Source organism: Micropterus dolomieu, linkage group LG05 (assembly GCF_021292245.1).
Source record: "Micropterus dolomieu isolate WLL.071019.BEF.003 ecotype Adirondacks linkage group LG05, ASM2129224v1, whole genome shotgun sequence".
Taxonomy (NCBI): Eukaryota; Metazoa; Chordata; class Actinopteri; order Centrarchiformes; family Centrarchidae; genus Micropterus; species Micropterus dolomieu.
Genome location: NC_060154.1, coordinates 175,304 through 193,865, shown reverse-complemented (window position 1 = coordinate 193,865; position 18,562 = coordinate 175,304). Strand labels below are relative to the sequence as shown.

Genomic DNA, 18,562 nt, shown 5'->3' with positions numbered 1-18,562 from the left:
AAATATTAATTATTAAATGATTATACAAAACAATCAGTTCAAAAGTTGCATACACTGATAATAGATCATCTGCAATATAAGTGTTACATCGTTTGAACTGTTAAGAGTAAATAAATGATTTTGTGTGTTTAGGGAAACACTGCAGATATCACAGAACACACCACTATGCATTGATTGCTCATTACTCCTGCATTTGGTGAATAAAGTGGAATCAATTAGCAGCTAAAGAGATTTTTCTCAGGAGTTGATGCAGACTAAAAGAAGCTAAAAGAAGTGATACTGGACTTATAAACATCAGGTGGACACAGACACCCCAATGGGAAGATACCTTTGCTCTGCATCTGCTGTGTAAGTGTACAATAAGTTGATGGTTCAGAGGCTCCTTTCTGACAGGCTAGCTAACCATTTATTATAAAAGTTAACATTCAAACTCGAGTGCATGTTAGCTAATCGATTGTTTTGGTGACTGTTATGTTTAGTTAGCTAATATTTTTATTTTGCCAGCAAAAAATGTCAATTTAGTGAAGTAGCATTATATGAGAAACTTAAGGTTCAGGTTAGCTTATGGTTTGTTTAAGCAGCTAAAACTGTTCAGTTAGAAATTAATTATCTTAAACAATGTAATTAGCTGTTAGCTAACGGCATTTTTTTTTTTATCAGTTTAAACAATGAAGTTTAACTTAGCAGCTAAAACTGTTAAATTCAGTTAGCTAATATTTCACAATTTAGCTGACTAATAATTTATTTAAGCTGATAAACTTCAGGTTAGCTAATGATTTGTTTGGGCAGCTAAAACTGTTCAGTTAGAAAATAAATCATTTGTCATCTTAAACAATGTAATTAGCTGTTAGCTAACGGTATATATTTTTTTTATCAGTTTAAACAATGAAGTTTAAGTTAGCAGCTAAAACTGTTAAATTCAGGTTAGCTAATGACTTGTTTGGGCAGCTAAAACTGTTCAGTTAGAAATTAATTATCTTAAACAATGTAATTAGCTGTTAGCTAACGGCATATTTTTTTTTATCAGTTTAAACAATGAAGTTTAAGTTAGCAGCTAAAACTGTTAAATTCAGTTAGCTAATATTTCACAATTTAGCTGACTAGTAATTAAGCTGATAAGTTCAGGTTAGCTAATGTTTCACTTTACTAAGAAAAGAAAATCCGTTAACTAGTATTTATTTAAGATGATTACTACTACAGATTATTCCTTCTGTTACAACAATTAACTTCAAGATAACAGTTAAAATGAAATTCAGTTAGAAAACAATTGGTAAGATTAGGTTAGCTTAACAAGTCATAAACAGTCTGTTTTAAACAATGTAGTTATGTTTTTTTCCTAATTTTAGAATTTTGAACTGTTTAACATCGTTGCTTGGCAGATAATTGTTTAAATTAGCTAACTGCTTATTTTAGCAGCTTAAAGTGTTAAATTCAAGTTACCTAGTGCTATTTTTCAGCTTTAACTGTGCTGTTCAAGCTAGCTAACTGTACCACTTTGTTTCTTGCTGGATGAGACTTCCTCCCAGTAGTTTATTTATTGAGAATTGATCTGAGATTAAACTCATCATTCTGGATATTATTTTAGCCAATGCCAAATTACGGAAGATTGAAACCAATTAGGTTATTCCAAATCATGTGATCATTGTCACTAAGAACTCAAACTGTGCCCTGAGCTGGAAAAAATCAATGCAGTGTTAAAATCAACAAACCTATGTTGTCCTAATGGATCTTACATCAGTTAAAATGCATAATTTCTCTCACTTTTCCTCTGCAAATATTCTCCGGCGGTCTATGCACTTGGTTAGTGCAGCGATCAGTTAGCTTAGCTGATTAGCCAACATATTTATTTACTTTAACTGAGACAATAATGTTTAAGCTTCTTGGTCAACACATTCTCACTCCCAACTCATCCATATATGGACGCTTAGTCAAGACCCTTTGGCATCACCTTTGAACGCCCTGGGTACCCTTTAGCGAGAAAAAGTATTAAACGTTCGGTCAAGTTAGCAAAAATAAAAATGCCACGTCCAATTAAACTTTCTGAATAAAACTAGTAGGTAATGTTTTCAAACAGTACATTAACTCTAAATTTGGTTAGTTTTAGGTACCAAAAGTACTTACTTGGTTAGGTTTAGGCACCAAAACTACTTACTTGGTTAGGTTTAGGCACCAAAACTACTTACTTTGTTGGGTTTAGGGAACCAAAACTACTTACTTGGTTGGGTTTAGGGAACCAAAACTACTGACTTGGTTGGGTTTAGGGAACCAAAACCACTTAGTTAGGTTTAGGCACCAAAACTACTGACTTGGTTGGGTTTAGAGAACCAAAACTACTTACTTGGTTAGGTTTAGGGAACCAAAACTACTGACTTGGTTGGATTTAGGGAACCAAAACCACTTAGTTAGGTTTAGGGAACCAAAACTACTGACTTGGTTAGGTTTAGGGAACCAAAACTACTGACTTGGTTGGGTTTAGGGAACCAAAACCACTTAGTTAGGTTTAGGGAACCAAAACTACTGACTTGGTTGGGTTTAGGGAACCAAAACCACTTAGTTGGGTTTAGGGAACCAAAACTACTTACTTGGTTAGGTTTAGGGAACCAAAACTACTGACTTGGTTGGGTTTAGGGAACCAAAACCACTTAGTTAGGTTTAGGGAACCAAAACTACTGACTTGGTTGGGTTTAGGGAACCAAAACCACTTAGTTGGGTTTAGGGAACCAAAACTACTTACTTGGTTAGGTTTAGGGAACCAAAACTACTGACTTGGTTGGGTTTAGGGAACCAAAACCACTTAGTTAGGTTTAGGGAACCAAAACTACTGACTTGGTTGGGTTTAGGGAACCAAAACCACTTAGTTGGGTTTAGGGAACCAAAACTACTTACTTGGTTAGGTTTAGGGAACCAAAACTACTGACTTGGTTGGGTTTAGGGAACCAAAACCACTTAGTTAGGTTTAGGGAACCAAAACTACTGACTTGGTTGGGTTTAGGGAACCAAAACCACTTAGTTGGGTTTAGGGAACCAAAACTACTTACTTGGTTAGGTTTAGGGAACCAAAACTACTGACTTGGTTGGGTTTAGGGAACCAAAACCACTTAGTTAGGTTTAGGGAACCAAAACTACTGACTTGGTTGGGTTTAGGGAACCAAAACCACTTAGTTGGGTTTAGGGAACCAAAACTACTTACTTGGTTAGGTTTAGGGAACCAAAACTACTGACTTGGTTGGGTTTAGGGAACCAAAACCACTTAGTTAGGTTTAGGGAACCAAAACTACTGACTTGGTTGGGTTTAGGGAACCAAAACCACTTAGTTGGGTTTAGGGAACCAAAACTACTTACTTGGTTAGGTTTAGGGAACCAAAACTACTGACTTGGTTGGGTTTAGGGAACCAAAACCACTTAGTTAGGTTTAGGGAACCAAAACTACTTACTTGGTTGGGTTTAGGCACCAAAGCAACTTGGTTAGAGTTAGGAAAATATCATAATTTGGCTTAAAATAACGTTTATGTTCACTTATGTAAGCCAAGTTACATTGCTTACAATTCCTTGTAATTTAAATACAAACATTCAATATTGACTTTTTGTTCCACACGGGGAACGGACACAAGCCTCCTGACTGAAAGTCCGGTTTCTGGCCCACCGTGCGTCTATATGTGGCGACTTGGGAGTCAGAACAGGTTTGATCAGATAATTTGAAGTATTAAAAAAACATTCAGGACAGCATCTTAATTTCCTCACGGAAGCCTATCTCCTGAGGTGAAACATGTTCAGCTAAGTTAGATTCAAGTGGGTCAGCGTGGCTCTTCAGTTGATCACGTGTAGAGAGCCTTACTTGGCACATTCACCCCCCCCTCACATCCTCACCTCCTGGCCTAGTGTACCATACCCCAACAACCAACAACCCGAACGTCCCTCCGTATCTTCGGCTGAATCGCATTCCTCTGTTTGGCCGCCACAATGGGAGAACTGTTTGATGGCGGCTCTACTCTGGTTCAGGTATTCCCCCTCTGATTGGGAACCTGAGCTTCACAGACCCCCCACACCTCCCTCACCTTTCTCTAAGCCCCCCCCCCCAACTTCAGACAGTGAAATTATCAGACAGGTTAAAGCACATGTTTGTTGACAGGATGGGACGATGCTGCTGCTTCCGACGAGCCCCGCTGCTTTTATCTGTCCTGGAAAATAAAACAAAAAAACATGTATCACCCATACAACGTGGAAAAACTCCAGTTATACCCAAACCTTAGTGTTAGTATTTCTAATTACAGCTGATTGTGAATGACGTTTTTAAATAATCTACACTTGCACAACTACATTTCCATTTTAATGAGATATGCAAATAAAAAAAAACAAAAAAACAGTTGGAATTGAAAACAAGCTGCGCTTTGTTTGCATTTTGAAGGTACATGTTTTTACTGGACAGTAACAGTATGATACATTATGAATAACTCAATAAACTTTATGAAATTGTTTAAACCTTGGTTAACTTTGCTAAAATTGTTATCTTAATAACATTAAATTTTGGATAAACACTGTATGACAATGTAACATGAATATTCATTATCTACTGTAGTCCTGACACTTCACATATATTATATATGTTTACGTTATAAAAAAAATCCAATACAACATATTTACATTTCATTTACGTCTGCACACTGACTTAAAATGAGTTTATAAAAATTTATCCAGTGGTGAATAAACAGGAGGTCTAAAAAAGCAAAAATTTCAAAATAATTTATAACTTTACATATAAAATCTTTTCTGACTCTCAGATAGCAGTGCTTGCTTGTTGTAACTAACTATATTTACTGAAGTCTTGTACTTAAGTACAGTTTGAGCTACTTGTACTTTACTTTAACGTTTCTATTCTACTTCACTATATTTCAGGGGGAAACACCACATTCTAAGAAATGACAGACGGGATTAAAAGTTCTTGCATTATAAATAATTTACATATGCTTTATCGATCAGTTGCAAGCCATTTAAAAGTCCCCCTGGCTGCTGTTTATGTAGCATCAGGGCGACTCATTTAAAGCACCGTTAGACTGCTTACCGTCTGGAAAACATCTGCACTAATATTCTCACATTATCAGTCAGATATATTTTTATTGACCGGGGGTTGCAACATCTATAAAACAATAATGACCAAAACAAAAATTTTTTAACATATTGATTTAATGGGTTATAACTGACCCATTAAGCATTAGTAACTAATTTATTAACATATCTAATGTCTTATTATAAAGTGCTTCCAAAGGTTGTACTTTTTCTCCACTGTATTGACATATGACATAACAACTTAACTAGCTCCCCCAGCTACAAGATTAAAATTCTGTTTACAAGCCAGTGCATATGTCTCATAATACATATTTATATGACACTACCTGAAGCCATTTAATGTGACTCTTTGTAAACATGCATAACATTTTCTTGTACAGTTTTACTTGTAGAGAAGTTTTTATTTCTACTTTTTCATCTTTTCCTCAGACAGAAACGTAAAAATGAAAGCAGACCTGCTGATGGAGCGCCGTGGTGTTTTGCAGGCGGCAGCGGCGGGGCAGCGTCCACTCTTCATGGAGCGTGAACATGCTCTCTCGCTCTCTATCTCGCCGGGGCTTCCGCTGGACCCTTCAGTCTGGAGGTATTTATGCCAAAACACACGGGTTTTCTGCTGAAGGAGGGATGGAGGGGTGAGGATGGAGGGATTCAGGGGAGAAGGGAGGAGGGGAGGAAGCATGGAAACCCAAAACAAAACATAGCATGATAGTCTGTAAGCAGTTCCATGTGTCTCTGCCTCCCTCTCTCTCTCTCTCCCTCTCTCTCTCTCTCTCTCTCTCTCTCTCTCTACCTGCCTCCGTCCTATTAAAGTGACCATAAAAACTCAAAAGAAGAAGTTGTTTGGAGTCACTTCAGTTTAGCCCGGGATGCGTCCTCTTCTTCTTCTTCTTCTTCTCCTGGTGAGGATGATGATGGTGATAATGATGAACAAGCCCTAATTATACCAGAGAAGGGAAGACGAAAAAAAGGGGGAAGCGACCCGAAGGCGCACAGTGATGCGGAAAAAAGGCTCATCATTCTGCTCTGCTGTGTGTGTGTGTGTGTGTGTGTGTGTGTGAGTGAGGGGGTGTGTGTGTTGTTTTTTTTTTTCTCCGAGCAGATGACTGCCGCTCACCTTGCCACGGGGTCTGCATGAGATTGGTTCATTGTCAAGGAGCTGCTTTTTTTTTTTTTGCTTTTTTTTTTTTTTTTTTTTTTTTTTACCCATGATTCCATATGGTATGGAGCGGGCTACATGTTGCCCAACATGCCAGTGCAAATGTTTTCTCAATTAGGTGTCTTATCTCCGGTGAGCGCGCTCGCATCAGATGAAGCTTGCTGACAGCGTAATGGCAGGGAAAACCTCGGAAGGCTCCATCAAATGGCAGCTCTGCTACGACATCTCAGCCAGGACCTGGTGGATGGTAAGTTGGCACAACAGTTTTTTTTTTTTCCTTTCTTTCTTTCTTTCTTCTTCCTCCTTTTTTCTTCAACCAAAAAGAAGAACATTCCCTCCTCCTCTTTCTCTTCCTCCTTCTTGTGGCTGAGCTTTCAGAAACGCCGAACAGCGGCTTTGTGTTTTATTTCCCAGAAGAAAGAAAAAGCTCCTGGATTTGTGACCCGCTCGGACTGTTTGTTGTTTTTATCCATCAGCGTGTCCGCCGCCCCCTCCCTGTGTGCTCCCCTCTCTCGTCTCCGCGGCGTCCCGTTAGAGGACGGATGCCAGCTCTCAGGTCTGCAGCCGCGGCCGGGCGTTTTGTTCCTTCCCTCTGCTGTCCTGACGCTGGGGCTCCTCTCGTCATCCCGTCTACTCTCTCCCTCTCTCTGCGTCCATCTCATTAACAGGAAACTTCTGTGACACCACACAGAAAGTCCTGCTCTGTCTCTGTGAGGGTCTCCAAGAAAGACCAAAGCTGAACGTCTCGCTCGGCTCCTGAGTCCTGACACATCATCGGCCGCTGTGGCAATTACATCGCACCAGGGAACAAACACCCCACCTCCCCTCGCGCTAATACCCATCTCAGCGGCGGTGTCCCGGGACACAGCGGGGCTCCGGCTGCAGCGCCGGGCCACATTTAGCAGCTTGTCGTGGTCAGCGAGGCCAGCCGACCTTTGACATCCCCGTCACTGCTGTGAGAATGGAGGAGTGGGGGGGGGGTGAATGTCCAGGCGGGGAGAAAGGAGCTGGACAGCCGGGGATTGAGCAGAGTTTGGCGACTCCGCTGAGAGACGAGGAGGGGGTCGGGGGAGTTTGGACGTTCACAATAGTCTATTGTGGCCCCGGCTCGTCCAAATGAGCCAGGGAAGATGAAAGAGCTGCGAGTTCATTAGAGGACAGCTCATTATTACTGTCACCGTCACATTTAACACGACACTGCCGGTGTCGGACTCACACTGTGGGTAGTTTTTGGTGGGTGGACGCAGAGTTTTGGCGCTGCAGGTTCTCCTCTCCGTCTGCCTGAATTAAAAAGAGTTGTGTTGCCAAAGAGACAAAGGCGGCTTTATCCTCTCCGTAACAGGACCGTGAACTTTGTGAATTCCTCTCGGTCAAACCAAAACCAACCCCCCGTCCACTAAACACACACACACACACACACTTTCACCGCCCAGCCCACCCAGCAGCAGCAGCAGCAGGACGGCGGCCGGCAGCCTGTGGATGATCTTTTACTCTGCCGGCCGCCGTCACCGTCTGCTCAGGCTCCGAGGAATGTGTGCGTTCCCCGGTGTGTGTCCGAATGCGACGACTCAGCTGGAGGATAATTAAATATAGAAACCGATGAGTTTTTTTTGGTGATTTAATGTCTTTGAACGTATTTAATATCTGCAGTTTAAGGCAGAGGACTTTGGTCTCCTTGAACGTTTGTGTTGTCAGATAAAAAGACATCATGGTTGAGTAAAATTTCGCAGTGATGATGGTGTCTATTTTTAAATTTTTTTTTTTGCTTATAATGAATTTTAGCCCCAAATAATTCTAATACAAGGTGTCTCATCTCCTTTTCTCACCAAAGTATTGGTTGTTAACTGTCTCAAATAGCGCATAAATCAAGTGAAGCTGCTGCAGTGATGATTTTCTGTCTGCAGAATTCAACTTAAAAAGTCTGTTTTTACCTTCAGTTTGACCATCTGTTTTTAAATTTTACATTAAATTCATAGATTTAAATACTCTTTAATATGGGTGTTTTTAAAAATATATACGAGTCTCATGGAGTGAGTTAAACAGTCTGATTTGACGGCATGTTTAATTGTTTAGGTTATTATTATTATCTTTTTAATTTGTGCTCCAAAGCTTCACGTGTACACTTGACAAAATTTATGGACTTTTTTGATAAAATACAAAAAAAAAGTGCACCACAATATGACACAATAAAATTTAAATTTTGTTAAAATTTTAAAATCTTAATTTACCTTAGTTATTCGCTGGCTTATTTTTCATGCACAGAGCCACCAGGCATCTGTACACTCTCAAACAAAATAAATAAATCTTCTCAAACATGTTATGAGTGATATATAAACAGTTTTGTGCATTTTATTGAGTTGTCACTGGCGCTCCTCTGCTAAATGTTCATAACGGGGTAATTAGTCGAGTATAAATCCGTCCGGGCTTCAACGTCTGAAGCAGCAGAGAAGGTTAAAGTGGCTGAAAACACAAAGAGGATTATCTGCTTAAAGTGGGGAAAAAAGCAGCTGTGATGATTCCAGATGATTTCTGTCAGGTCATTTCAGGGAAACAGATCCGTTGTTAATTTAGTGTTTTTAATCTCATTTTTAAAATTTTTAATTCCACAAACAGCGCTGAAAACTGCTGTTTGCTAATTAATTCGTTTTCCTAAGTTAATATAGTAATACAGATTTAAATGCTGCCAAATGGAAGCAGAATCTGTTTAAATTCAGGATCAACCGTGAAAAATACTAAAGTTTTCATGGCTTTAAATGTCATTAAAAATTTTTTAAATTAAGTCATTTAAGTCCGGCATTAAAATTTTCTATTTGCATCATAACTTAATTTCTCTCTGCTGTTATTTTGAAAATCTGCTGAAATGTAAAAAAATTAATACATGTTTTATTGCATCCAGGTGATCCACATTTGAATGTTTAGATATATTTCTTCTCATAATACAAATGTTCTTAATTTCTCTTCCTGCATTCCTCCAGACGCCCGTCCATTCTTTTAATACCAGCATTTACATTTAATCCCTCAGTGTTTCCCAGCCTTTCTGCATCGCTACACAACCAGTACAATTATATTAGAATAAAACATATTCTAATCACAGTTGAATCGTTGCCAGTTTGTGTATATTTGCGCCTGAACTTTCACAGTAAATGGCTGTGAAACCAGACTCGTCTGCAGCTGAACAGCTGTAAACACACTCCAGCATTATAATCACATCTTATTAATATTAACATTTAATGCAAAACGTGTGAAGCTGGGTCAGGACTCTGGTGTGAGGGAGATTTTTATGCCTGATGAAATTATATTTAATGCATTTTTAAATATATGTGGAGTTCCCGTGTGCCGAACAGCAGAGCGGGGGGGGGAGGCTGTAATTTAAATTCACTTTAAAACCTGACAATTCTTAAGGTTTAAGGAGATAAACGATGAAACTGACTGATGTTCTGACAGAATAACGAGCTCTGCAGCTGGTGAAGGTGGCGACTCCGTCCGTGCATGTGTTTGTCCACCACAGGGGGTTAACGGGATTTCTGCGGCACTACAAGTGATGGCCCCATAATCCATTTGTCAGTGAGCACCCCTGATCTGTCCACTGTGTACTCGTGTGTGTGTGTGTGTGTGTGTGTGTGTGTGTGAAGCTGCAAATTCAAATAAGAGACAACTTCGGTTATAAAATGAAAGTTAAATAAACGCCGTAGTGCTGAGCTCAGTCATTCCTTTTCTAGTTTTTATTATTGGATGGATTATATTGCAAATGGTTCTTTTATTCAAGTCTTTCAGTATATATATTTAGATATATGCCTACTTTCTGTTTGGTCTTAATGTTACTTGATGTTATGTACTGAAATACAGGAGTTTTTTTCTGACATTGTTATAATTATATAATTTCTTTGTATGACCCACAAATACCAAATTAATCAGGTGTCGACTGATATCAGTTCTTCAACTGCTGATGCCGATATTTAGAGAGCAGGGTGGCCGATATATAAAACTGTAATCGAATAAAGAAAAGTCATGTATAATTCCATCATTCCTGCAGAGTACAATTTAAACACAGTAATGCTGTTAGATTAGAGCTGCTGTCATTTACGATGATGTATCGGCCTGGATCAGTACAGACAGACAGACAGAACAAATATTTGTGGACGTTTATACAGTACAAGTCCACAATATGCTCTGTGTTTAGGTCTCAGTGTCCCGGTAGCATTGGTTGTGCGTGTTTACGTTTACCTGACAAGCAACTTCTGGAGAATTATGACTGTCTGTCTGTCTTTCACATCAGAGACCGATTTTCTTTTCAGTTTCCCACCAACACCAACGTTGGTTTCTTTTAACCATGATCTCTGTCTTTCTCTTAACATTTAACCAAGTAGTTTAAGTTAACCTAACAACACGTATTGTTGTTTATTTTGGAGTTTGGAGGGTTTGTTGTTCAGGTGTTCCTTTTATTTAGTCTACTCTGGCTCTTGTCTGTACAGTCGCCATTAGGGAAGATTTGCCTGCAGAAACAAGTGATATAATGAAAAGAAACAAAGATATAACAAAGTTAGATTAATCTCTAATCGAGATAATCTATTATGAAAGGTAGGATGAATGTGTCGGTTAGGATGCATGTTTCAATGCAGACGTATGGTAAAGGTCCTTGTTCTCTTGTGTCTGATTATATCCAGCCTGATGTGTTTGGACGTGTGGTCAGAGAGTTGAGCAGAGGCGACCCTCAGCTCTGTGAATCAGTGGATCGTAGCAGACTGACGGCGGCCCGGCTCTGTGTTTGTGGTCTGTGTGAGGTCTAGTTCATTAGCCAGACTCTCCGAAGAGGGTCAGACTGACAAGACACCGAGTTTAAAAATGAACATTAATGAGTTCGCTGGATGAACTCGGGGAGACACAGCGGCGCAGAAATCAGCAATGGAAACACAGAAACTGGACGGCAGAAGGTGAAGATTCACACCGTGAAAGTCTGACAACACAAGTTCAAATCCAGTTCAGGACAAGAATTCCAGCCAGATGGCAACCTGGATGTAGATGAGGGTTAAGTAGGGTTAGTTCAGGGACCTCAGATTTTCATGGTACACAGAGAAAAAGTGGAACCCAACATGCACTCTTGCATGTCTTGAAATGACTAAACTGTGATGGAAATATAGAGGAGTGGATTCATACAGAGGAAGCTTTCTCTTTTATATCTTTGTGTGCAGTCAAGCAAACACTAATACACCAAGTCTCACCAGAAATACTGCGTTCACCTGCAGAACAGTCGTCCCAAACTAACCTCCAACACAGGAAGTGCGGCGTGTTAGCTGAGCAGCAGCTTCAGTGCTCCATCTCGGACACAAGGCTGCGTTCAGGCACAAACACTGAGCGTAGGTGAGCCCAACTCTCAATCACTGTGCTGATGCAGTGAAAAAAGACCGTGAGACCGTAGCGTGAGAATACGGGCTCAAATAGAAACGCATCTGCTTCAGTCAGACGTGGGTGAGACTGAAAGACGTGGTTGAAGCACCTCCCGTGTGCAGTGAACAAGGCGTGAGTCTCTCTTCTAGGCTCACTGGATCCTCTTGGATCAGCATTTCCTGGTAATGGTTAATCATGTCCGATTAAACTCTTATAAACCCAAAGATGTTACAGATAAGGCAACATTTCTGAAAGAATTTAAATATCATGCGATGGCATCTTCCATAGCAGCAAACCCTAAAGTGCACTGATAAAAATACAGTTATCAGTAATCAAACATAAACAGGTCAGAAGCTTTTGGCTTGGAAACCTTTAATTTACGTATCAGCAGGTTCAGCTGGTGTCTTTAAACTGTATTTAAAGGACTACAATCCGTTCTGTACTCAGCTGGGTTTAGGTGACAGCCCGTCCACCCAGCATGACTTAAAGGATCATTTCTGTATTTTGTAAAATGGGCCCTAGTTTCACGTGTGTTGGTGTGGAAATGACTCGTAGGTACAAGGTTTTGTTGTAGTGAGGAGGAAATGTCGTGAGAGGCGAGGTGTTGCAGGAAGACGCCGGTGGAAACGTGAGTCAGAGATGGAGAGAGGAGTTTGTTGTGTTGGAGTAACGTTAGGAAATGAAGTCTTGCTCGCAGCTCCTCCTCCTCCTCTACAACAAACTCCTCTCCCTCGTTTCCCACTGCGTCTTCCTGCAACAACTCGCCTCGCACGACATTTCAGAGCGACACTTGCAGGGTGTCTTAAAAGGTAACAAATCAATTTTGCGAAAATTTATTTAAAAATTAAAAAGTTATTCAATTTTGTAGATATTTTTGGTTCGACTAACGTTACTTGGCTTTTATTGAAACACGTTCAACTTCATAAAGCCGATGTGCTCGTGACTTTTTGGGAACAGATCAGTCACAGCCTCATCGTGCGCAAACTTTCCAAATGTTGAACTTGATCGTTCTGCATAAACGGTTATGTTTATTGAGTTAAGTTTGTAGCCTACTTAAAATTAAAGAGACTAACTACCATGTAGAACATTTTTCTTTCACAGATAATAAAAAATAAAGAGAATAAATAAAAATCCCAAAATGAAACAGCTGTAACTGGAATTAATAGTGCTAAAAAGCTACATATAGTAGGCTACTATTATATGAAGTATACTAACATCACATAAATAAAAAAACATCGATATCAGCAGATTACTATTATATTAACAATATACTTCTAATATAATTATAGTAGCTCCTCCTCCAGGTTGTGGATGGATCCTCTGCGGTGGACAGATGTAGTCGGGATGCCTGTATGTGCTCCTTCTAGCCGCCGCCTCCTGAGAGCAACATGTTCCCCTTTTTTCTGTTTTACATCTGTTTTACTAAAGTTATTGGTATAAAAATGTACACACAGACTTAGTTTCAGACTTAACCGGTTCCAGCTCAAAGTGGAGCGACATACATGTTAAAATATGCTGAAAAGTTCTTAAAAGGTATTGAATTTTACTTCGGGATTCCTGCATATACCCTGAATTGTCCTTCAAAACCTTTTGTACCTACTAGTCATTTCGACTCCAACATATGTAAAAATGGGGCCCATGTTTGAAAATGCAGAAATGATCCTTTAAGGAGATGTTGTGTGCATCCAGTAGTTGTTGATCAGCAGCTGCTGAACAAACCCAGATCTTTTTTCTCCCACAGTTGTTGTTGATGGAAGATGGAGCTGTTTTCTTTTGATGGAGGTCTTCCAGTCTCTCTCTGCGCTAAGCTACGCTAAACATTTCCTGGACACAGAGCGATAAACCTGATCACACATCTTCTATGAGGACAAGTTCCCGTTGAATAAAAAGACGTGACCTTGCTGTTGCTCGTAGTCAGCTGATGGAAGTGACTCACGTTTTCACACTAAATTTTCCTTTTCAGCAGCGAGTCCACGCTGAGACGACACAGGAAGGTTATGTGTGTGTGTGTGTGTGTGTGTGTGTGTGTGTGTGTGTGTTGCAGAGGGAGTGTCATATTGTGCGGAAGATGTTTCCAATTTGGAGACGGCCATGAGCGGGGTAGAGATGATTAGAGAGGAGGAAATTGGGGGATTAGAATTGTCTGCTTGAACTTCCTGAGCGCGGCGTGCTCGCTCGCCCACCTCTCTCTCCCTCTCTCTCTGTCCGTGCATTCGTCCTGGCAGTCTCTCGTCCTCCTGTGGTCATCCTGTGGTGTGGAAAGTGTGAGGACACATTGAGTCCTCGAGCTCCCGGTGTGTCTCAGGCTGTCACCGACCAACGACATGACTCACTCCTCTCACTCACCTTTTACCTTTCCTGCCATCTTTTCTTTCCCTTCATGGTTCCTTTCTTTTCTTTTCTTTCTTTCTGTTCCTGCACCTTTTGTCGTTCCTTCTCCATTTCTTTTATCTTTCTTTACTCTTTGTTTCTTTCCTTTTGTCTCTACATTTGAAGCTTCCATAGGTGTCATTTACACTGAGGACGCTGGGGACATGTGAAAGTATTTGTTAAAATGGTTCTGAAAAACTGCTTGCAACAAGAAATCTTCAATAACAAATGAAAATGCTTTGAGAGAGGTTTATTTGCACAATGAGAAACTATCTAAGAAACGACTGTGCACTATCCAAGAAAGTAACCGAAGCTAAAGAAAAACAAGTTGCTGATTACTATATTATATTACATTATATTTTTATATTTTGTATTGTCACCTTACACCTGAATTTTGTGTTTCTATATATATATATAAAAAACATTTCAACCATAAATTGGTCTGGAAAATGTCTCTAGACTGCAGGAAATTCAGTGTTTAATGCTCAAAATCTTCTGGGGGAGGACGCCCAGACCCCCCAAATAATATATCACAATAGTGAATATTTATTCTAATATATCGTCTTGTTTTGTTCACGTTTCGGGAGCAAGCGCGCCCCTTATCTGAGCCCTCAACAGCACTCCACACATCCCTGTGGGATGGTTTGTGTTTGACGAGGGAAAACAACAGTATCAGTCCAATATTTGTCAGGTTGACTTTCTGTATTCAATATTTGGTGCTTTGAGACATTTTGGGATCGGACAGTAGAAAACAGCAGTGTTGGTTTCGTCTTCAGTTTTCTGTAAACATGTGTTAAAGTGCGGTGCAGCAGGATGACCTGGCCAGGTGCTGCGAGCTGTGACTCTCCCTCTAATGCCGAGCAGAGCAGTCGGCTCTGCAGCTTCTTTTTTTCGGTCCAATAATCGAGCGGAGGCTCGGGGCTGTAATATCCGCTGCTGTGCTGCTGGACTTAAGGAGGGAAAGCTGAGCCTGAGGCGACTGAAGGGAAACCCGGCCAACCTGAGAGAGGGAGAGAGAGCTGAGCAACAACATGGCCTCGACCTTATTTCTTGTGGTTTCTGTTATCTAAATCAGTGATGTTGGAGAATCCAAGGTGACTTCATGACCCTAACTGTCCACGTAAAAGTACACTGATGTTGGTGATCAGAGTTGGGGTTCCAGTTCATTCCAAAGGTGCTGAAAGATCTTCCACAGCAAACTGGGAAAACTGCTTTGTACACAAACACTGTCATGTGACTCAAAGCTTTGTCTATTGTCTAAAACATCCAGTCTGTCCTCGCCAGAAAGACGTCCGTGCAGGTCGATTTTGCAGCAGCTTATCACGACCCATATTTAGGTTTTTTATTAGCCTGCGACCTCTAGTGGCAGAAGAGGTTGAGGTGGATGGATGTGCAGGTCCCGTGTGAAAGAAAAGCTTATTTAAAGTTTTAAGTTAAATATTTCGTATGTGAGGTTACATCACGTGAAGTAAGTCATGTGACTTATTTTAACCAAAATCACGATCTTTTCTTAAACCTAACCAAGTAGTTTCTTCGACTTAAACAAACGTCCACCGTTTCGCAGCGTTTACCATGTGTTAAATGTCACGCCGAGGTCATGTGACTTACATGACGTACTGAAGGACGCTTGTACTCGTCGTTTTGGGGAACGGTCAGATGTCGTCGTACTTTCAAACAGACATGTGTGTCGTTGTGGCATGGGTTGAGGAAAACATTGTATGCTGGAGCATTAAGGGGTCGGTGTACTCCGTCAGAACTGTGGGTCAGAGAGCTGACACATTCACAGCCACCTCACGCTGTGATTGGTCGGCCGTGCGAAGTGTGAACTTCTCTCTCCGCTCTCTTATCTCTTTCCCGTCACAACTACAGTGTTTCTGGCACCGCTGAGGCCAACACCATGAGCCTGTCTGAAAAGGTACTCTGTTGTGTCTATTTATACGATATCATGACCTTCCTCAGTGACGGACAGCTTTCCAGCGTCCTTCAAGTGTAGGTGTTACAACTATAAACACTTTTCCTTCGTGTTCTGAGTTTGTGGAAAGGTGTTGATAGCTGCCTAGACTCCCTCTTTTGATGGATCTAGGCTTGCAGTTTCCTCCTGCTTTCAGTCTGTGCTAAGCTAAACTTCACACAGAGATGAAACTGATATCTGTTTTCTCAGGACTTTACAAAATGCCAGACGTGGACTCTAAAGTAAACCTGAATGAAGCGGTGAGCAGGTGAACGCTGAGCGGTGAAGATCTGTGCAGCTGCAGCAGGAGAGCGGGTTTTATTTCCTGCTGGTGGGGTTGGCAGCAGCTTCGCTCTCTGGCTGCCGAGCAGCAGAGATGGAAGACGAGCTGGACGAGCTTTGTGAGAAGACAGACAAACCGGTCTGGAGTCAGTCCAGGCGGTTATGGAGGTGCAGGAGCGATGCTGAATTCAGCTGCAGCTTTCTGTGAGAGCGCTGTGCCTTATTTTACCTACTGGAGGACTGATTCTGATCCGATACCTAATATGGACGTGAACACCCTCAAATTAAAACTGAAAGACGACAATTTAACCACAGTCATCGTTTTAGTTTAATTTTTAAAAACTGTGCAGGAGCAGAGACCCAGCAACTGATCAGTGCTGATACTGTAAATGCAAATAATACAGTGCATGCTTTATCCTACACATCCTTTAGATAAAGCCATGCAGCGTTCTGAGCAGACCGGGTGGCGTGCAGCAGATGATAGAACGCTCATTAAAACCAAATACAACCACAAAAGACTTGAAACTTGACATGAACTTGGTCAACAAATGACTCGTGAGCCTTTCCGCATGGCCAGAACTAGATATAGGAACACCTCCAATATAACACCAAACCTGTGGTGGCAAGTTTGGCCTTTGTTTCCTGTTAGAACTGTGGTGTTGCAGTGGATTGTGGGATATGCAGTTGTTGTAGAATGTGTACAAATTCAGCAGGGCGGGAATTTTCTGGGATTTTAATGGTTTATTTACTGTTAAATTATATTCTTTAATTTTCTGTCTTGACCAAAGAGATGTCAAAAAAAATGTAAATATATACACATACAGATTAAATACAGAGGAATCACTGGGAACACTTTGAATCACCAGATTAGAAGCTTTATTGATGTAAACAACCAGAAATAAAAACAAGGGGTTTGTGTTGACTGTTGACTGCGAGTGTGTTACTGTATCCAGAGAGGATCGTCTGTCTCTCTGGCCTCTGACCTGCTGCTGACGCCTCGCCGTCAACTCGACTCAACCGAGGCAAACACAGGTACAGGATACGCACGCACGCACGCACGCACGCCGCTGCATCATGAATTCAGGTGTATTATTATTCCTAATGAGACACGAGATGAGACTCGAGTTGTTGGAAAGCTTCAGTGCGCACACACACACACACAGGCGTGTTACTACCTGCATACCTGTGAGAACCCTGCACTGACTGGACTCTTAACCTCGACCTGAACCACAGATGACAAAAGAAGTGGACGCGCCGCCGTTGCGTCATCTGTTGTTATTTTGAAGCCTTGTGTTTGGCATTTTGCCTTCTTGATATATTTATTTATTTTTTGGACGGGAGGGTGGAGCTAGCTAGCTAGCTTGGTTAGCAAGGTGCATCTGTAATTCAGGTTATATTAGCTGGGATGCTAATTTTGGGTAGCGACAAACAGGCTAAGAACAAAACGTACTTACAGGAAAAATGAGCAGCCGACTCCTGATGAGCTTTTTCAGCGGTTAAATGTACACAGAGCAGCGGGTAAGAGTCGCCTCTATCCTGATTGACAGGTCGCACTGGTAGCCCCGCCCTAAGGGCCCGTGTCCACTGAAAACGCCCAGCAGGGAGCGCCAGCGGGCATTTTTGAGGCACGCTGTTTTTTCCCACTGCTTTGGTTGCTGTGATGCATAAAATCCGTGGAAGTGATGTTGCAAGTAGTTCTACCGAACTTTACTGGATGTACGAATGTCATCACAGAGTAGAGCGCTCGCTCTGTATGAAGAGAAGGCTGAAGCGGGTAGAGAGAGAGGACGGACTCGCCGTGTGTGGGTTCATGAGATTTTGTGGGTGAGGAAACATCTCGGCGAGTACCGCCGTTTGGTCCAAGAGCTGAGATTGGACGAAGCTCGGTTCCAGGATAGTAACCGTTGCTCCCGCCCCTCCTCTACTGTGATTGGACGGCTGAGTAAAAAGTGACAGTGACGAGCGCAGCGTTTTTCCCAAAGTTGAACATTTTTCAACGCGACTGGAAAAAAAACGCCCGGCGCTCCCATTGCAGTGAATTGAAAAAAGACGCTGGCGTCAGGAAAAAAGCGCTTTGGTGGACACGGGCCCTAAAGCCCCCCCTGCTTCCTGGTTTAAGTCGCCCCCTGCTGGCTGCTGGAGAGGACGCAGGTTTAAGTCGCCCCCTGCTGGCTGTTAGAGAGGACGCAGGTTTAAGTCGCCCCCTGCTGGCTGCTAGAGAGGACGCAGGTTTAAGTCGCCCCCTGCTGGCTGCTGGAGGGGACGCAGGTTTAAGTCGCCCCCTGCTGGCCGCTAGAGAGGACGCAGGTTTAAGTCGCCCCCTGCTGGCCGCTAGAGAGGACGCAGGTTTAAGT

General features: G+C 41.6%; 1 protein-coding gene across 1 annotated transcript in view; it reads left to right on the top strand.

Annotated features, from left to right (window-relative positions):
* The first annotated feature begins 234 nt into the window (after positions 1-234).
* The window catches only part of LOC123971555 (nuclear factor 1 A-type), a 186,483-nt gene continuing 168,155 nt past the window's right edge, over positions 235-18,562 (top strand). Inside the window, exons 1-3 of the mRNA XM_046050439.1 lie at positions 235-348; positions 5,494-5,647; positions 6,339-6,467. Of these exons, the coding sequence (XP_045906395.1) occupies positions 6,372-6,467 (96 nt within the window). The 5' untranslated portion in view covers positions 235-348; positions 5,494-5,647; positions 6,339-6,371. The remainder of the gene's footprint in view (positions 349-5,493; positions 5,648-6,338; positions 6,468-18,562) is intronic.